Source organism: Taudactylus pleione, unplaced genomic scaffold, assembly GCF_031769625.1.
Source record: "Taudactylus pleione unplaced genomic scaffold, aTauple2 ptg000391l, whole genome shotgun sequence".
In the NCBI taxonomy this organism is placed as follows: Eukaryota; Metazoa; Chordata; class Amphibia; order Anura; family Myobatrachidae; genus Taudactylus; species Taudactylus pleione.
This window is the reverse complement of record NW_028284792.1, coordinates 2,490,067-2,511,112: the sequence shown is the minus strand read 5'-3', so window position 1 is coordinate 2,511,112 and position 21,046 is coordinate 2,490,067. Positions and strand designations below refer to the sequence as shown.

At 45.6% G+C, this 21,046-nt stretch overlaps 1 protein-coding gene across 1 annotated transcript in view; it reads right to left on the bottom strand.

Annotated features, from left to right (window-relative positions):
* Positions 1 to 21,046, bottom strand: part of LOC148507539 (uncharacterized) — a 662,982-nt gene that overhangs the window by 116,224 nt on the left and 525,712 nt on the right. The window contains exons 92-93 of the mRNA XM_088445856.1: positions 15,459 to 15,615; positions 15,241 to 15,330 (exon numbers count right to left, since the gene is read on the bottom strand). Of these exons, the coding sequence (XP_088301982.1) occupies positions 15,241 to 15,330; positions 15,459 to 15,615 (247 nt within the window). The remainder of the gene's footprint in view (positions 1 to 15,240; positions 15,331 to 15,458; positions 15,616 to 21,046) is intronic.

Here is a 21,046-nt window from a genome sequence, read left to right as displayed (position 1 = left end):
GGATACTGGTGTAGCTGGCACTGAGGAGGAAGTTGGCGAGGAGGATTCTGATGGTGATGTGGTTTGTTTAAATCAGGCTCCGGGGGAGACAGTTGTTGTCCGTGGGATGAAAAAGCCCATCACGGTCATGCCTGGGCAGAAGACCAAACATTCCACCTCTTTGGTCTGGCAATATTTCTATCCAAATCCGGACAACAACTGTCTTGCCATATGTACCATATGTAAAGGTGAAATAAGTAGGGGTAGGGACGTTAACCACCTAGGAACATCCTCCCTTATACGGCACCTGCAGCGCGTTCATATAAAGTTACTGTCAAGTTCAGAAACTTTGGCTCAGACCGTAAGCAGTCCAGGGTCACCTAAATCCCTTTTTCCTGTTTTATCCAAGGAATCGGAGGATGAGGACGACATCTTGCCTCCGTAGAACCAGTTTGTGCAGGGACACATTAATTGCCGGCTTGTTTTGTGGGGGCCCAAACGAACCAATCATTTCAGCCACAGTCATGTGGCAGACCCTGGCGCTGAAATGATTGGTTTGTTAAGTGTGCATGTCCTATTTATACAACATAAGGGTGGGTGGGAGGGCCCAAGGACAATTCCATCTTGCACCTCTTTTTTTCTTTGCAGTATGTACTGTTTGGGGCCTAGTTTTTCAAACTGCCATCCTGTCTGCCACTGCAGTGTCACTCCTAGATGGGCCACGTGTTTGTGCCGCCCACTCGTGTCGCTTAGCATAGTCATCCAGCTACCTCGGTGCAACCTTTTGGCCATAAAAACAATATTGTGAGGTGTGAGGTGTTCAGAATAGACTGGAAATGAGTGGAAATGAAGGTTATTGAGGTTAATAATAGCATAGGAGCAGAAAAACCCACAAATTCTGTGATTTTAGCTGTTTTTATGCTTTTTTTTAAAAAAAATACAGATCCAAAACACAAAACCCAGAACCCAAAACACGGAAGGGTGGTTTTGGCAAAACCAATCCAGATCCAAAACACGAAGAAAGATCCAGATCCAAAACCAAAACACAAAACACGAAAAGTGGCCGGTGCACACCCCTAGTCAGGATATAAATATATATGATTGCGTCTCAGAATAAGTCTCCATGTGTGGCTATAGGGAGCCTTGTGTGATAAAGAGTGGGAGCAGAGAGAGAAGCAGACTGTGTATGAGGAATTCAGTACATTGTCTAAAGAGGAGCAAAGAAAGTCAGAGAGCAAGTGAGACATTTGAAGGAGTTGTGGAGAACTACATGTACCAGCCATTGAAGGGCCAGGTTAGCCTGTGTGTGTAATGTGCTGTGGAGATAATGCCAACTGACATTCACAAGTGATAAGCTGGAGGGAGAGAAGTTGGATGTGTGCAGGAGGAAAAAAATGAAGATATATAGGGGCCTATTCATCATAACTAAAACAACGATGGAGGTAATTAGGTTTAGAACTTGCATGTAGTTCTACCTAATTACCGGAGGAACTCATCATTCCTCCTCTCCATAACTATCTACTGTATTTCGAAAAGCTGTCATTTTTGCGATGACAGCTTTTCAGTTATCCCTGCCTAGTCCTACCTTACCGCAGCTGTAATCAGTGCTGTGCATGCGCTGTTACATCCGTACAACCAGCACATGCGCAGCACTGCCTACAGCTGCGGTAATTCTGTGTGCCCACCCCACCCTCCCCTCCATTCACCTTCCCCCCCATCCCCGACTTACCTGCCCGCTGCAGCCACCTCCGGCTTCGTCTGCTGTTCTGACACTGTGTTCTCCAGGCAGAACACAGCAAAGTTTAGAAAGAAAAAAAAATATTTTTTTTTTCTAAACTTTAATGTGTTCTGCCTGGAGAACACAAGTCAGAACAGCCACCGGAGCCAGAGATTTTTTAAATGACTCCCTGGTGAGTGCCCTTTTTTCATAATTCTTCATATATGGATTCCTGTTTTTTGGATCTCTAAGGAGCACCACCCTGTTGACTGTCTTTTATTGTGTGTGCGAACACCGGTACAAATCTTATTATAAGAGAAGGTATGGCGCCAGGGGCGTCTTAAGAGAGGAAGGGGCCCGTGTGCACTCCCCGTGCAGGGCCCCCTCCTCTCTCCCCGGTGGCCGGCAGCCGACTGACGCAGCTAACCATCCACCGGAGCCTTAGTAGACTCCGGGCACTAGAGTGTGCTCGGAGTCTACTGCGCATGCGCAGAATTCTGTAAAATGGTCGCGGCGGCCATTTTTCTGGCGTTCTGCAGTTGTGCAGTAGACTCCGGGCACACTCTAGTGCCCGGAGTCTACTGCGCATGCGCAGAAACATTTTCAGGTGTTCTGAGCAGCGCAGACACCCGACATGGGACCACGGACAGGTAAGTCTAAAATAATATGGGTGCAGTGTGTGCGGTGCGGGGCCCCCCTGGACCCGGGGGCCCGTGTGCCCCGCACACACTGCACCCATTATAGATACGCCACTGTATGGCGCTCAAATCATTCCAACCAGGAATTACTGCTGCATGTATGCACCACTGTTTTCCCAACCGACTGTTACAAAGCCTGCATGGGAAGGGACCCCTTCTCAAGTATTGCCCACACCCAAGGAAGTTAGCCCTGAGGTAATGGGAGGTGTATTACCACAAATGCACCTTGCACCATCCTGAGCACTGAAGGTAAGTTACATTAGTATTCAGATACCATTGTTCTCCTGTTGCTTTGTGTGGCCAAAAGAGGAGTTGGGGGCAAAGCTATAGTGTATATGCAAGTTAATGAGAATTATCATTACTCTCTCTCTTCTGCACGTCAAAAACCTCTGCTGCTTCTCACTCACATCTCCATTTTTGGAGTTTTGAAAAAATGGAGCCACGCTATCTGTATTTCTATAAATAATTACAGACAATGCATTTTTGTTTTTGCATATTATCCCAAATAATTTCAGCTCACACTGAGCTACCATAATGTAATTTACAATGGCAATAGAAATATCAAATGAAACATGGATCATCGTATGAGAAATTAGTTTATGACAACTGCTACTGTATTATTAAAATGATGCTTCTAGGATTGCCATAATTATGCATACCTCTTTGTCAGGATGGTGCACCCTGGCTTTCCTACAACTGGGCATCAGTAGATGAATTGCAAAATTGGCAAGTCAACCAAAGCCCTCAACTACCTGGCACTCAGTGTTATTTAAATTATGGCACATAGCTAAAAACTAACGTGGCTGAGCAAGAACACGCACCACGGTTTTTATTTGGCATTGCAATGGTTATGAAAACAACTGTTTGTTAAATTACAATTTAGAACTTTTACACATATGAATATTTAAATCTTCCTCACATTACAAAGATTATGTAGAGACTTCTAAAATGATCTTTCTTAAAATATATAATGTGTGTGTGTCTATATAGTGCCTGTATTAGTCACGGCTTAATTCATATTTTTTACAATGACAAATGATGCTAACTCAACTTTTACCTTATCTTCAAATGTGAGAATATTTGTACAATTGAGATCCTGCAAAAACAATACTTCCAGTACAAGTTCCTAATAGAACTCTCTTATGCTTCATTGCAGAAAAGTGAAAATATTTCCCAATTTGTGGTTAACCATAATAACACTATGGTCAATTCAAACTGCTCATCCCAATAAAGACATTCTGAGAACAATGTACTTTCTATTATGCCTGCAATCCAAAGTGCATTGGTCTGCAACTTCCCCTGTTGCCAGTGATTAATAACCCATACGCGGGAAGAGTCCACAAAGGAAAGTGCCAAGAGTAGCAGGTGCAGAAGGCTTTATATTATTATGACTGCTACAAGCTAATTCAGCAGTGTCAGCTCTAACAGTTATATTTGATGATAAAATATTACCAGGGTTGAAATTGATGTTCTTTGCTGCCTTTAAAAGGAAGCCTTCCCAATGTCATGCGGAACAACATGATGTGGAATGATGCCTGTTATGCACTAGATTACTGAAATCGTTTGTAGAGCATAAACTAATAGAAAATGTGTTACTAAACATTTTATTATTATAAGCAAAGCTAAAACATGGCTATCATGAGTAATGCAGTAATTAATGCATGTGCTTTATCAAACAAGCTGCATCTAAGTATTAAGACTAATGTTTCCTCTAAATAGAGCAATCTGGAAATAAAAGTCAGAGTTTTGATTTAATGAGGAACGCAAACCTGCTGTTCAGTACAACCCTGACTGATGGATTTTAGCCCAGCACTATTATTTATAGTAAAAAAATGAGAGAGGATCATGTATTTTAAATAAAATAAAATAACAATTTAAGTAATTTTTGTATTTCTAAATAAACGGCTGTTATCGTGGCCCCTTAGTAAGTGCTATGCTATCATGGCTCGTTTTATTACATTTTCTTTTAAATGGAAAGGAAAAAAAAACAAGGATGCTGTAAGTTTCAGGGTCACATGCGCTGGTGAGAGGATCAGGCCCTCATTATCCCGTATTCTTTATACCCTTGACACGTTGAAGGACATACAAAAATTCTGCCCCTCCACAGCCACCATCAGCATCAAGAGGTTCCTCCTGCCTGCATTAGTGCATTCCATCTGTGGGCAATACAGTCTCCACAGTATCCCCGGAAGAATACGCTCACAACAGCAGGCAAGACCAGACCAGCCATAGGGAAAGCAGTAGAGTAAACAATTTAAAATCATTAATCAGGCACTATCAACCTGGATTGGGTCAATCTATCCAACAATTTCATGAAACAAGCGCAAACATTGTATTTCAAATTGAACTACCACAGCTATTTTCCCACATTACCCTCTTTACCCTTAATATCAATTTGTCTAATACCCTTTTATTCATCCATTATATACACAAGACTTTTTCCACAATTGATATACAAATACTATTCATTATAAGACCTTGTGGCACTCTTGTACTTGTTAGTAACTATTAGTTACATTTCCATTGGGTACCACTGAGCCAGAGAAAGTAAGATTGTAAGAGTTTATGGAATGTATTATTAAATCAGGACAGTGTCACCCCAGTAAATACATGGATGCTTATATCCCTAAATGGCCCCTATTTAAAAAGAAAATAATATTAGTAATAAGTTAACGTGATAATGGGCTACTTGATTTATAATGGGAACCCACTCCAAGCATTGTCCGTTTTCAAAGTGAAATGCAGAATAAACAGGCAAAATAGCTGCAAAAGTCTAATGCCATTGTAATAACTACAGGTTTAGCAGCAGCAGAAGGAGTTGAGGAGAACTATTAGAGACATGTATAATTGTTATCCATTCTGCTCTGTTTCCTGTTACTGTCCACTGCGCCTCGCGCACATCCCTATTTCTGCCACTCAGGGGGCATGCCCAATACTACCTGTGCCACTGGGCTGCCTTTAGGCTCAGCCCTGTACTATTTAGATTCCGTGCGCATACAAATGCAGAGCTCCCCCCAACTTCCCAACACCCCCCCCCTTCATGGGTGGAACGGCTCGACAGTACTTGAAAGACGGGACTGTCCCACCAAAAGTCGGACAGTAGGGGGGCTAGCACTTACATAAAAAAAAAAAGAGATGAATCCATCCAAACTGGCATGCACACATACTTGGCAGGCTGCAGAGGTTGCAGAGCATATTTCTTTCCTCACCCCCTCCATATGGATTCCCCACAAGGCTGAGTATGGTATTGGACAGTTTATAGTGTTATGTGTGGAGGACTGGCTATGTATTTATATGGTGATATGATTTGTAGTCTTGTTCTCAGTGATAATACTGTATGTGTGCTCTGCAATTTACTAAACTTACCTGTTGTAGTAGTAAGCATGTACTATAATAGGGGTAGGCAATGTGTGACACTCCAGGTGCTGTGAAACTACTACAAAAGCAAAACTGTGGCATGCCATGCTGGGATATGTAGTTCCACAGCAGTTGGAGTGCCACACATTGCCTACCCCTGTACTATTAATTTGCAATTTCTCAATTTGTTATAAAAGGCCTGGTGTATTGTGGTACAATACAATTAATCTTAGAGATCAATTCAATTATATAGAAACGCCAGCTGAACTGACCCCCCTTGCAGCCAATCGCAGCCCAAATGCGCCCTGGACCCATGGATTTTTGTATGTAGACCTATGGGGCTGCAAATAAAATCTACACTTACTTGTGGGCGAGATCTTATCGTGCTTAATTTAATTGACCCCTTAGAGTTTGATGTTAAAATTTATGGGTAATTTGCGGTGTGATTGCGTTAGGTGTATTGTGGTTTAATATGAGCACAATATATAATAATCTGGGCTGGACAAAACAACACCATGTCTGGATTGTGTTTTGTGATTAGGTAAATTTAATGGAGATATGATTGTATCTGAAATTATGACTAGTTAATGGTTAGTTAATGGAGTTCTGTTTCCTGTACTTATTACGAATTGTAATCTGTATCTTAAGTATACTGTATGTAAGGTGAACTACAGAAAAGTATGGATAATTACTTGCTTCATTTAATGTTTGCAAGAGGGTTTTATGAGAAAGTTATTCTCTCTAACACAGCACACATCTCCCTTATTCTCCACAAGGACTGTGCAGAGATGGAGGTTTATGCAGATACACTGTGAGCATAAGGCAGTGACAAACGCAGGATCAGGGGCGTATCTACCCATTGGCCAGGATGGCACTTGCCAGGGGTGCCGGTCAAAGGGGGAGCACCGTCCAGCAGTGCCACAAGCAGCCAATAGGTGGACTACCCCGCTAGTCCCCCAGGCACCAAGTGTAGGGCAGACTGCAGTGAGAGTGGTCTGCCCTACACAGTATACAAACACACAGCCACCAGCGGTGGCTGTCTGTTTGTTATAGCAGCCAGCCAATAAGAGTCAGACAGACTCTCATTGTCTGCTACATCCACGGAGGGAGCCGGCAGAAGCTCACTCATGAGCTCCGTCTTCCAGCTCCCCCCCGTAGCAGGTGATGGGAGAGACATCATGACATCTCTCCCATCCCATAGTGCAGAGCAAGAGCGGGCCCAGAGGAGTGGACAGCAGCGGTCGTCGGCAGGAGCGGGGATCAGGTAAGTTGCTTTTTTTTCTTTTCTGGCACAGCACAGTGGGGGAGTGTGGCTACTAGGGGGCACTGAAAAGGGGGTGGCCGCTACTGGGGGCATGTTATGGGGGGGATGGATGCTGCAGGGGGCACTGTATTGTGGGGGCCGCTACTGGGGCCACATTATGGGTGGGATGGCCGCTACTGGGGGCACTGTATAGGGGGGACTACTACTGGGGGCACTGTATAGGAGGACTACTACTGGGGGCACTGTATAGGGGGACTACTACTGGGGGCACTGTATAGGGGGACTATTACTGGGGGCAATGCATAAGGGGTACTATTACTGGGGGTACTGCATAGGGTGGACTACTACTGGGGGCACTGTATAGTGGGACTACTACTGGGGGCACTGCATAAGGTGGACTACTACTGGAGGCACTGTATAGGCGGACTACTACTGGGGGCACTGCATAGGGGGGACTACTACTGGGGGGGGCACTACCTGAAATGATGGGGGGAGGGGGGCGCCAGTCCATTACCTTGCCAGGGGAGCTCGGATCCCTAGATACACCGCTGTGCAGGATTTCTAGAGGGGGGTTTCCAAATGCTTGATTTTAGAGCGAGTGTGGTCAGTCCATGAATAGGGCATAATTAGCACTCATCCAGCTTTAATATGTTACAAAGTGTATTGTGTGTCATAGTTCCAGCATTTACAGAACCAGCGATCACAGTAAGCCATTAGATGCGGCAGTAGGATCATCCTGCCTGAGCTGAATGTTTTTATGTCAGATGTGAGCACCATTCCAGAGCACTGGGGCAAATCCATTGTCTGGGGGAGCAGCAGAATAACCTAGCACTGCCCTGGACATATATCTACATATCGGTCTCTTTATGTACTGGATAGTGTATGATTATGCAGTATTAATAGTAAACCCTATAGATGGTCTATAGCAGTGCACCCCTAACAGTGTATGTTTTCCACATCTTCTAGTTGGTGCACAGGTGTATTTATTACTGGCTGACACATTTTAAAAGATCAACAGGTGGTGCTAATTATTTCATTTGTGATACTGAGAACAACATGCAGCACTAGTAACATTCTATTATATTACTATTTCTATTGTGGTCATGGTGTTGGCTGGGGAGGGGGGTTTCCAGGCAGACGGAAACCCCCCTGCGTTTGCCTATGTAAGGGGGCACCACGTTGGGAACTGGTGAGGTCTGCTGTATAGAAATTTAAACTTAAAATATGGAGTTCTGCAGCAAAGTGTGTCCATTGGTAGTTTAAGGTGTAAAATATTTTAATAAGTTAAGAGAATAACCCTCTTTTCACAAAAGTGCAGCATACAGCTTCTTCTCCTTTTCACATGCACAATAGATTTACCCTCCCACCCAGGGCCGCCATCAGGTAGGTACAGGTGTTTCTAATGTACGGGGCCTGGGATCACAGCCAGCTGCCACGATCATCAGTGCACTGCAGGACCCCATGTCAGATGCTGACAGAGATCAGCGGCAGCTGCAGAACCAAATTCAAATGCAGGAATGGAAGCAGTGTTTCCTTGGACCACCTTTCATAGGAGGCTTCATCCTTTTTTCTTCTCCTCCACCAAATTAATGCTTCAATTGTACCATGCCTGTCATACTGCTGCTTCCACGCTAATAGAGGCATGCATGCAGAATTTTCCCATGTGTGCCTCTCCAAATTTTTATCTGACTAGACTCCCTCTCCAAGTGTGCCTCTGCCCCCATTCTCCCCAAAAGTTTATGTGACCCCCATCCTTCCCCAAGTGTTCACCTGTCCCATCCCTCCCTAAGTTTGCCTCTGACCCCTCTAACCAAGTGTGCTTCTGAACCCCCCTCCAAGAGTGTTCCTCTGACCCCCCTCCCCAGGTGTGTCCCTGTACCCTCCTTCCTAAGTGTGCCTCTGACTCCCTCCCCCCAACTGTGCCTCTGACTCCAAGTGTGCCTGTGGCTAACCACTCCCTAGGGGTGCCGAGAGGGGGGAATGGATACTGATTACACAAGCCCGGACTTGTTGTAGGGGTCCAGTGGGGGTTGAGTCAGCTGCTGAGAGGACATTGTTGAGGGGGGCAAATGTTGTAGCACCATAGTATTTTTTAAAGTTTTGTGTTTGGGGGGGGTGCGGCCACACCTCTCCAATTTGGCCACACACCCCAGGGTCTTGTTAGCTCTCGATGGCTCTGTGCCTCCCCATATGTTCCTCTGACCCCCTCCCCCCTTCACCCTTCCCTTTCTTCTGCCTCCAGCCCCAACTGTTTCTTTGACTCCCCTTCCCACAGCTGGTACCAATAAGAAGTAACTTGGACAAACAGAGGCAAGACCATGTTCATTGCCACAAAGCTGATTGTAAAGATGGCAGGAAAGCACAATTTATTTATTTAATAAATCATTTGGACTTTTTCTCACTTCAAAGGGTTATCGTCATCTACAACCCTGCTTTCGCCCACAATAACTCCTGAAGGTTACACTTTACAGATTTGCTGCCTACGCAGCAACAATATAGCAGGACACATCATGCCATGCATGGAGCAAGGTGTGCGCCAGCGAGCAGATGCGGGCACTGCGTTCGCACCCGTGCCTCCATAGGATTGCATGGTGCAATCGCAGTGCGCGCCATAGCATACCGTAGCATATGCTGCGGGTAATCGCATGGCGCAATGCGTGTGCACGTTTGTAACGTGATCAGCAGAAACCTCAGAAGAATAATACCTAAACATTTGGAAAATAAATAAATAGCTTTATTCCTTCAATAAACAACTTTTGTGTAGTCTTTAAAAAAAATATTTATGTGTTTAGTAGTATTACGTAAGGCATTTCATATAGCTGAAGTGGATTAGGCTGGGTCAGTGTGCTTTATTCAGCATTTCTGTCAGTGAAAGGGTGTTTTTGTGTGGCCGGGCAGATCTTACAGTGGATGTTTTGTTCAGGGTGGAGTTAGGGGTGTGGGTTAGGTCTTATATCGCTGTGTAGTTAGACTTTCTATCTCTTTTTGCTTTCCTCCCTACAACCTTATTTTAGTTGTTGGTTTTATTGTGAGAGTGGGAAAGAATAGTAGCCGTGGCTGCAGAGCTGGTGCAAGGTTTCTAGCCTCCCAAGGTAAATCTTCAGCCCACTGCCCCCCGCCCATTTTATTTTATTTGTTTATGTTCTGCAGCAGAGACCAGCAGACCCCTCTGTCTTGCATAACTGTGTAAATAGAAAGTATTAATTTTATATACAATGATTTGTGTGAATTGTTTGTGATTTAATAAAACATTTTTATGAATGGATCCCTAGTGACGTCATGACGTCTCCCCCATAGATCCATGGAGCCGGAGCTCACTCCTGAGTTCCGGCTCCAGCAGAGAGCACTATGGGAGGGATGTCATGACGTCTCTTCCATAGATCCGTGGTGGAGCTGCGGTCGGACCGGACGGCAGCGGACGCCGGAGCGGGGCCTAAGGTAAGTATTGTGTTTGTATTTCAATTGTATTTTTTCTTTTTCAGAAGGGAGGCATGGGGGCATAGCTATAAGGGGGCATTGCTGTAAGGGGGCATTACTACTGGGGGCATGGCTATAGGGGGGATTACTACTGGAGGCATGGCTATAGGGGGGCATGGCTATAGGGGGGCATTACTACTGGGGGCATGGCTATAGGGGGATTACTATAGGGGCATGGCTATAGGGAATTACTACTGGGGCACGACTATAAGGGGGCATTAATATAGGGGGTTTTACTACTGTAGGCACAACTATAGGGGCAGTACTAATGGGGGCATTACAACTGTGGGCACTACTATAGGGGGCATTACTACTTTGGGTACTACTATAGGGGGCACTACTATAGGGGGCATTACTACTGTGGGCACTACTATTGGGGGCATTACCAATGGGAGCACTACTATAGGGGACTTTACCAATGGGGCCATTAACACTGTGGGCATTACCAATGGGGGCATTACCACTGCAGGCACTACTAATGAGGGCACTGCATGGGGGCACCACTACCGGGGCCATTGTGTAAGGGGCACCACTGCTGTGAGCATTCTATAAGGGGCACCACTACTGTGGGCATTGTATTAGGGGCACTACTACTGTGGGCACTGTGTATAAGGGGCACTAATTTGGGCATTGTGTAAAAGGGGCACCACTTTGTGTCATAACATGAATAAGGCACTAATGTGTGGCGTAATTTGAATTGGGGATACTGTATTATAAAGGGAATTACTGTGTGTGGCATAATGTGTTATAAAGGGGATTACAGCGTGTGGCATAAATGTGTTATAAAGGGCACTACTGCGTGTGGCATAATGTGTTATAAAGGGCATTACTGTGTGTGGCATAATGTGTTATACAGGGCATTACTGCATGTGGCATAATGGGTTATAAAGGCCATTACTGTGTGTGGCATAATGTGTTATAAAGGGCATTACTGCATGTGGCATAATGTGTTTATAAAGGGCATTACTCTGTAAGGCACATTACTGCACATGGCAATTATTCGCCACGAGAGGAGAGCTTGGGGGAAGCCCAGTACCTTCATAAGTGCTGGGCACGCCCCACAGTGTGATGAATTGGGGGTGTTCCGCAAGGACGCGCACCCTTTCTGGAAGCACGTGCGCTTTCAGCGTGCGCAGAGGAACGCCATCTAAAAAAGTTATTTTTTTGGGTGGGTGGGAGCGCAACTGTGAACTTTTGCCCTGAGCTCCACAACGTCTAGAACCGGCCCTGTATGGAGTGTATGAGATTTTGATTCTCACAGTACAGTACCTGGCTGCTCCTCATCTTATTTTCCAAAGTGGTGGAGGAATGAGGAGATATGGAGAGGTGTGAGCCCGGCCGTCCAAGGGGTGGGCGCCGACGCATGTAAACAGCACATGTCACAGCGCTGACAACTAAGGCAGATGCAGCAGGCTAGCTGAGAACTGTCACTGGCAGTGACCAGTGCAATGAGAGCATATGAAGTGACAGTGGCGGCGATTACACCCGTGGCTACCTCCAGCTCAGTGTGAAAGAAGGGTGTCTCTATCAGAGACATCCTTCACTCGTTAGTTTGGCGTTCTCAGCGCCACTCTCCAGAGGCCGGCGCCCTATACGACTGCCTAAAGCTGCTTAATGATGGCGCCGGCCCTGCGTAGCTGTCTTTGGGTAGTTATCATGGTGTTCTTCCCGCCAATACATGGCTTAGGCTGATTTTTACCCCAATGGGTTCAGCGGCACCATCGGTCAAGGTGTAGGAGTTGTTGGCGATGGGCTGGCAGTTGGTCCCCATCATATTCTGGGCAAACATTGTTAAATAATTTGCCTGATTAGTGGATAATCAGCTGATCGCCTAGCTAATTGAACAGTGTTTTGCCGCGACCCAGCAGTAATTATCAGTCTAATGGACATGCAGAAATCCAATTATTTGTCGTCTGCATCTGGCAGTATAAGTGCTGCTACATCCGGTCACCCACCCAACATTTCCCCTTTTCCTTCACAGGGGAGGAATGGGGAAATGTCTCCTCCTCAGGGGATGAATGCAGATATCGAGGCCTATACACTGACATATCTCACAATATAAGGCCACAGTATCTGATGTTTTCAGCTCATCAGATAAAATATCTGTCGGTCATTCTTTGCCACCAGACCTGTTTCTAAATAAAGCTGCCCCTTTTTTTGGGTTCCATGTTGCATTTCTGCATACACCGAGTCAGAGGCTGGGGGGAGAAGACTGAGGGGGTGGGGTATTGCCTATATCATCTGTACTAGGCGTCACAGTTTCTAATGGCGGCCCTTGTCCCACCCGCCGACCACATGAAATTCAGATAGATTATACATATACATTTACATGCACATACTACACAACACACAGAGTAATTATACATACTGTAGTTATGAAACATGCAATGTTGATTATGTGTTAATATGTGTTAATACCATCTATATGTTAATATATATTACGAAAGATTGATTGAAAATATAGTTTGCGCTATTTTGCACAAATATGGTAAACTGATTATTCTTTGCAAGTGGTATGTATAATATTAATAATATTAGTTTCACTATTATAGAGAAGCCATTCAGTGTTATAACAAAGAGAAATAACACAGCTCCACCCTTTTCTATTGTCATATACTAGTTATCTCATGGCGTCTACCTGTTTCTGTCCTAGCGTAAAACCGCTGCATATGCTGACAATGCAGAGCTAGATGCATCTTGAGATAAGGCCTACTGTATAACATGCATCTCTTATTTAGGCACATTTTATGCCTCGTTTTGTGAAAAAAATGTGTCTAACACTACATCATGGAACAATATTTTTCAACGATATGAACGATAACGATATATCATTCAACGATATATTGTTCATATCGTTCTGTGTGTATGCAATGAACGACCAATGATGCACGCTCCCGCTGGACGATAATGATATCGACCATCGTCCATGCATGCCGGCCAACCTGGACGATATCGTTACCTCTCCATAAGGGTCTGCGATCGTTAATCGTGGGTCATTGGTGGTTTTTTGGTGTGTGAATGACCAATATCGTGCATCCAACACAGCAGGATTTTTAAAGGGAGATCGTTCAGAGATATTGTTATCGCTGACGATCGTTCTGTGGGTCTCATTCAGACCCGCTCGCGAGCACAGGATGCTCGCAAGCGGGTCGATGGTACCCAAATGTGCATGCGCACGACGGAGGGAGCTCCGTCGTGCGCATGCGAGAGACCTGGAGAGCGACAGCCAAGCTGTCGCTCCGGGTCTCGGACCAAAGGGGATGTGCTGTCGATGGTGATTGACAGCACGCCCCCTTTGGTGGGCGTGCCGGGGGCGTGGCTGCCAGACGGAGGCATTCCCATGGGAACGCCTACCGTCTGGGTCCGGCCCCACTGACATCACTAGTGATGTCAGTGGGAGTGATTTTGGCTCTGATAGAGCCAAAATCACTCCAGGGCTTGCGGCAGCGAGACCCTACCGCAGGGTCTCGTCGCAAGCCCGATGGTCGCGATGGTCTTGACCATCGCGACCATCATCATGGACGCTCGCATAAGCTGTGGGTGGTAACCCACAGCTATGCGAGTATCCAAAAGGCCGCTCCAAATTTAAATAGGACGGCCCTGATTCAGAGCGAGCGCTCTGGTCAGAGCGTCCGGCTCTGAATCAGGGCCTGTGTGTACCCAGCATTAGATTTCTAGCAACCAATGATATTTCTCAACAAACCTGGAAAAAGGCAAGTTATTTTGTGATATCATAAATCTGACTCTGTACTAGTACAAGGCCCAGCATATCAAGCCAGGAAGATCATGGTTTTGCTGATAAGTGCAGCAATGTGCTTGGAATTTCACCCACATGTAAACACAAGATTATGTGCAATTTATTTGAAACAATGGCCCTCATTCAGAGCCGTACGCTCTGAGCAGAGCGCACGCTCTGCATGAGGGCCGGGCTCCATTTTCATGGAGCGTCCTCCTGGACGCTCGTATAGCTGTGGGTCACCACCCACAGGCTATACGAGCGTGCATTTTGATGGCCGCGATGGTCGTGACCATCGCGACCATCGAAATTGCGAGCCGGAGCCTGCGGTTGAGGTTTTCAACCGCAAGCTCCGGAGTGATTTTGGCTCTATCAGAGCCAAAATCACTCCCACTGACATCACTAGTGATGTCAGTGGGCCGGCTTCTGACGGGAGGCGTTCCCGTGGGAACGCCCCCGTCAGGGAGGCACGCCCCCGGCACGCCCACCAAAGGGGGCGTGCTGTCAATCAACATTGACAGCACGCCCCCTTTGATCGGACACAACGAGCGAAGGAAAGTCCTTCGCTCGTCGTGTCTGGCGCATGCGCACGACGGAGCTCCCTCCGTCGTGCGCATGCTCAGTGCAGACCATCGACCCACTTGCGAGCGGACAGCCGCTCGCGAGTGGGTCTGAATCAGGCCCAATGTTTTTTAGGGACAATTCTGTTATTCTTGTTATTCAAACATTAACAATCAATTACGTAAGCTATGTGGCTGCATATTTTGCAGACAGTGAATTACTCTTAATGCCAGGAAGACTAGTGCAATAGTCCAAGCTCTTTAAAGCTTTGAAGCAGTTTCAATCCACTCACTACCTCACAACCTCACAATTTACAGAAAACCTATAATTCAGGATTCTCCGTTTATTCTCAGAAATCTGAATCTTCGAATTTTACTGTAGGTGACCCCAGAGTTTTCCATAGCTAACTAGTACCATATATTAAGCTCAGCGGCAATGTAATGCACGTTACCTGGAAAAGAATGTGTTTACTAATATAATCTTCTCCAGTTCCATTATTAGTGGAGAAAACCATTTTAAAAGATGGATGTAGAGCATCAATCTACAAAAAGAAGATGAAAGTTTTAAGCTTACATTTTATGAAACATATGCCTTTACATCAGATGTCTACTTAATCTACTTCATTAAATAAGTCAGTTAAGTATTCTTGGATTTTGCACTTTTACTTACCTGTACCAATGGCGGAAGTTGCTCCAGCACTGTACCACAGATCGTACGTAAGTCAGACAATTCTTTTACAGAACTATAATCATCAGGGATGATCAAAGGCAGAGAATCACTCATTGCATCATACACTGCTGACAGGTCCTGCATACATTTTGAAGCACTGTAATGAAAATTACAACAAATGATACATTGGAATCTCAGCTTTGTGAAATTTAGGGTATATGAAATTATATTGGCATACATTTATACTTTGAAAACTGTTAATACCAATATTGTAACACCCACCAAGCAGATATACAGTATATATATATATATATATATATATATATATATATATATATATATATATAAAGACATGTATTTAAATAGACCTGTAAAAGAAAATAAAGATATAAAACCTTTGATATATTGTATACAAAATAAGAATCATAGATTTGATTTTAATGATAAATTGAATAAGGGGAGTGGATGAAGATGTTATGTAACAATTTTCTGAAAAATTACTTTTTTATTAATGGATGAAGGTGTTATGACCTAGGGATCATAGTGACAATGTTATTTTAAATGTTGGTTGTTATTTACGGAGTGTTTGAGAGCTATATATATATATATATATATATATATATATATATATATATATATAGTGTATATATACAGGGGCGTATTTAGAGAGGAGGGGGCCCATGTTCACTCACCATCCGGGGCCCCCTCCTGTCCCTCCAGCGGCCGCAGCATACTGACACATTCAGTAGACTCAAGGCACTAGTCTGAGCCTGGAGTCTACTGTGCATGTGCAGTATGGCCATGCAATTTTCCCGGCGATTTCCCTACTGCGCATGCGCAGACTGCCGGGAGAGTGGCCGCTGCAGCTACTTTCCAGGAGTTCTGTGTAGCGCCTCTCCAGCCGGCGTGGGACATTGGAGAGGTTAGTATTTGGAAGTATGTGTGTAGGGTGTGCAGTGTGGGCCTGTGTGCCCCGCACACCTTGCACCCATTATAGATACTATGTATCAAGCTTTTTTCATAAAATTATGTAGAAACTGCAGTTTCTGCATAATTTTATGAATTGTTATGTACTTAGGGCCTGATTCAGACCCGCTCACGAGCGCTGAGTGCTCACAAGCGGGTCGATGTTGGCCCAGTGCGCATGTGCACGATCGAGGCGGCTCCGTCATGCGCATGCGCGGGACCCGGATAGCAACGGGCAAGCCGTCGCTCCGGGTCTCACTACAAAGGGGGCGTGCTGTCAATGGTGAGTGACAGCACGCCCCCTTTGGTGGGCGTGCCGGGGGCGTGGCTGCCCAGACGGAGGCGTTCCCATGGGAACAAGTGATGTCAGTGGGAGTGCTCTCGGCTCTGATAGAGCCGAAAGCGCTCCAGGGCTTGCGGCAACGAGACCCTACCACAAGGGTCTCGTCGCAAGCCCGATGGTCGCGATGGTCTTGACCATCGCGACCATCTTCCTGGCCGCTCGCTATAGCTGTGGGTGGTCACCCACAGCTATACGAGCGGCCAGGAGACCGCTCTAAAAATGAAGAAGGACGGCCCTGATTCAGAGCGAGCGCTCTGACAGAGCGTCCGGCTCTGAATCAGGGCCTTATTTCACAATGCAGGAAATTGCACAGAAGACTCCGGCTGAATGCTAATTAGCACTATAGATCACAGTCCCTTTTATTATCAATGGGGACTATGATCTCACCCCTATGTACCAAACTCCAAAAAGCTAATGGATTTTGTCCCTGGTAGTTTACACCATCTTCCGAAGGGTGAACTGCTTTAAACCTATGGAGGCTTACGAGCATGAGACAGATCATCTGATCCCTCTTTCACAGCTTCCGGCCAGCGGCAGATGCTAACACTGTGTGCTTGCATAGTGTCAGCTTCCCCCGGAGTAGACTGCCACAAAACACTAGGGATATAACACGCAGGGACAACGGTTACCGCAACCGACGACCCTGTGAGTTTACCTTGGTACATAGCGGGGATATTTTCATTAAAAGTGAAAATATCCGCCACGATACGGAACCATAATAATCACGGCAGTTCCAAGATTATTATTAAATAGGCCCCTAAATATCTCAGTTAGTTTCTTCTGAACGTAACATAATACTTTCAAATGATTCACGAATTTCAATGTATCAAATAAAATAGGATTTCCTTTAATATTTTGCAAGACTTACATAGAAAAATAGGAACAAACTTACAATGTCTTAGGAGTATTTATGTGAGGAACTAGGCCTAATCACTAGAATGTATGTTGGTATAATTGTCATTAGAAAGGAATCCACAATACTGTATTTGAGTTGTGACGATTAAACAAGTATTCGTTTTGAAAATTAAGACAATATCTGGGTCTGAGGACCTAAAATACAGTAGCTTCTTTTAACATTGTTTAAGTAAGACCTTTAAAAATTGTTGAAGTGAGAACATGTAACTTGCATCTGATAACATTGAAACTGTATTCTCACATTTGCTGTGTGCCCTGAATAAAAAAACTGTGATTAAGATTATGAAGTTTCTTCTGATACACTTTATTAAGAGGTGGCCTCCAGGTGTCTAACGATATCTTTCAACAGAGCCGTAACTAGACTTTTTGGTGCCCTGTGCCAGAAATATCATTGCCCCCCCCACCTATTTTTCAAATAGAGACATAACGCAACCAAAAAAGGGGCCATGGCCTCATGGGGAAGGGACAGGGAAGAGATAGGGGAGGCCAGGAGATGCTGCGGATAAAATAAGAGGAAGCAACAAATAAGAATGATAACAAACAGAAAATTGACTGGCCTGAACAGCGCCCCCTGTCCTGCCGTGCCCTGTTCCACGGCACCACCCTAGTTACGGCCCTGCCTTTCAACAATCAATGTATTTATTTCTACCAATATGGGTGGGCACTGCTATTAGACAGTCTTAGGTAGTCGCCATGGTTTAAGGCAGCGCTAAAATGCTGAAGGAGAGAATAAACATTTCTACCTCCTTTGTGTCTTATACTAAGCACTGGCCCCTGGCTTTGAGGGTCAGAAGCCAGTAGCTTCTTATCTGTGTGGTTGCCAACTGCTGTTTCTCCATTTTAATGAGGCTTTGAGCTATGTTGTCACTGCCCAGAGTTATATTTCAGGGTCTGCAGAAAATCAGATGCCACCACACCTCCACTTCCTCCCATCTTCTAAGAAATGAGTAAGGGTGGTGACTCAGACACTAAGGAACCTACGCCAGCCACATCGCCAACATTGATGTTCCCTTTACAAAACAAGCATTTAATAATACTATCTTGCCAAAAGATGGATAAAAAAATGTCTAAAGTATGTCAATTATTAGCATTAGTTTTAAATCTCCATGTGAAATGATATGAGACTATGGTCTAACGACCCCATATTTTATCAACTTTGAGCAAGTGATGTCTATGCTGCGAATCTGTAGCAAATTTCTCCAATCAGTAGTGGAACTAATCACTTTGTCAGCAGACCAGATAAAATGTTAACATCCAACTTAATCTCATTGGGGCTGATGCAGATGTGGTAGTAAAATTTGCATACATTACTCAAGAGAATTGTGTGTACTTTCATGCATATGCGGTGCTGCAGGGATACGCACATCTCCACCTATGTACATGGTTTACTCTAGGTCATCATCATTGTGTACTAGCATTTTCCCTAGGTGCCAAAGGAGCACATCTTAACAGGTGTATATATGCTTCAGTGCTAGTCTGCTTGGACCACATGTCAGGTTGCGGCCTAGGATCTGCCGTTACTCACCTCAGCGCCGGCTTCCCCTGACCTCTTGAGCGTTCAGACGCCAGGTGCGGCGGTAAGTGACGTGCTGAGGATTATACCTAGGGTCTGCTAGAACATCTATGTGCTTGCTCCATGATTTGGTTCCTGCGGTTACCGCCATGACAGTCTACATCACCTGATTATCCCTTTACCCAATGGTAGCATTGGTTGCTGTCAGCTGACACTATCCTCCAATGGACTGCTCCCTTAGGGTATTTAGCCGGCAGGGGAGTCTTAAGAGAGGAGGGGGCCCGTGTGCACTCACCGTGCGGGGCACCCTCCTCTCTCCCTGGTGGCTGGCAGCCGACTGACGCGACTGGCCAGCCACCAGAGCCTTGGTAGACTGCGGGCACTAGAGCATGCTCCGGAGTCTACTAGGCATGCGCAGAATGCCGGTAAATGGCCACGGCGGCCATTTTCCAGTGTTCTACGCATGCGCAGTAGACTCAGGGCACACTCTAGTGCCCGGAGTCTACTGCGCATGCACAGAACACCGGGAAAATGGCCGCAGTGGCCATTTCCCGGTGTTCTGAGCAGCGCTGAGACCCGACGATGGACCATGGACAGGTAAGTTTTTTTTTAAAAAATGGGTGCAGTGTGTGCCGTGTGGGCCCTCCTGCCCTCCCGGGGGTCCGTGTGTCCCGCACACACTGCACCCATTATAGATACGCCACTGTTAGCCGGACTCCAGACAACAGGAAGTTGCCTGTACCTAGTTGTTACTTCCAGTGTATACTAGCTGTTACAGCATTCCAGGTGCCAAGCTCTTTTCTTCCAGCAATACTCTCCTAGCGTTTACCCACAGTGTGGGTGCGTACTCAGTACATCATCCGAGTACTATCTCCTTGTGTCATCATCCAGTGCTAGTTCTGCATCTGGAACCACAGTGTATGTACTCAGTACGTCATCTGAGTACAATCTCCTACAGTCATCCTCCTGTGCTAGTTCTGCGTCTGGAACCACAGTGTATGTACTCACTATGTTATCCAAGTACAATCTCCTAGTACCATTCTCCTGTGCCAGTTCTGCATCTGAAGCTTCAGTGTGTGTACTTTGTACATCATCCAAGTACAATCTCCTAGTGCCATTCTCCTGTGCCAGCCCTGCGTCTGGATCAACAGGGTGTGTAGCCAGTACATCACCCAAGTGCAAAACTTCCAGTATCATTCTTCTGTGCTTTCCCTGTGATAGTGTTCTTCCATTTCCCACTTGTGTCAGATACCTGACCAAAGGGCCGTGACCTGCTTGCTGGGTGCAGCTTAAACCCAAGGTGAACACCTCCCAGTAAGTTAGACTCAGCGCCTTTGGTCAGGTCTAGCCAACATCCAGTACTTGTGGATGAGGAAGGCATATATCCAGGCCCCTCGTCTCAGATTATTTTCTCAACCTGTGTCTACGTCTTCCAATCCCTCAACAGAGGGCCATCATAGCATGAACGTGACACCACATTTGCATAAACATATCCTTACAGAACTCCACCTCTTCTGTCATTAGTGTAGATGCGTTTAGAGTGCATTTGGCTCTGCTCTCCTGTAGTTGCATATGCTCATTCTCTGAGTAAGCACAGTGTGAATTCACATTAGATTTGCTAGGCAAGCTGGCAAACGTTCAATTCGGCATTAGCCTCAATGTTTCCCTTATTAACTGATGTAGGTAAGCTCTAAGGGCCTCATTCAGAGGAGGTCGGATAATGCAAGCGGTCGCTCAGAAACTGGGCGGCCGCTTGCAATCCTGACTGCCCGCCTCTGTTTCGGTCGTTAGGCTGTGGGTTTACACCCACAGCTTTAACGACCGCTAGGGTGACCATCGGGGCTTACGACG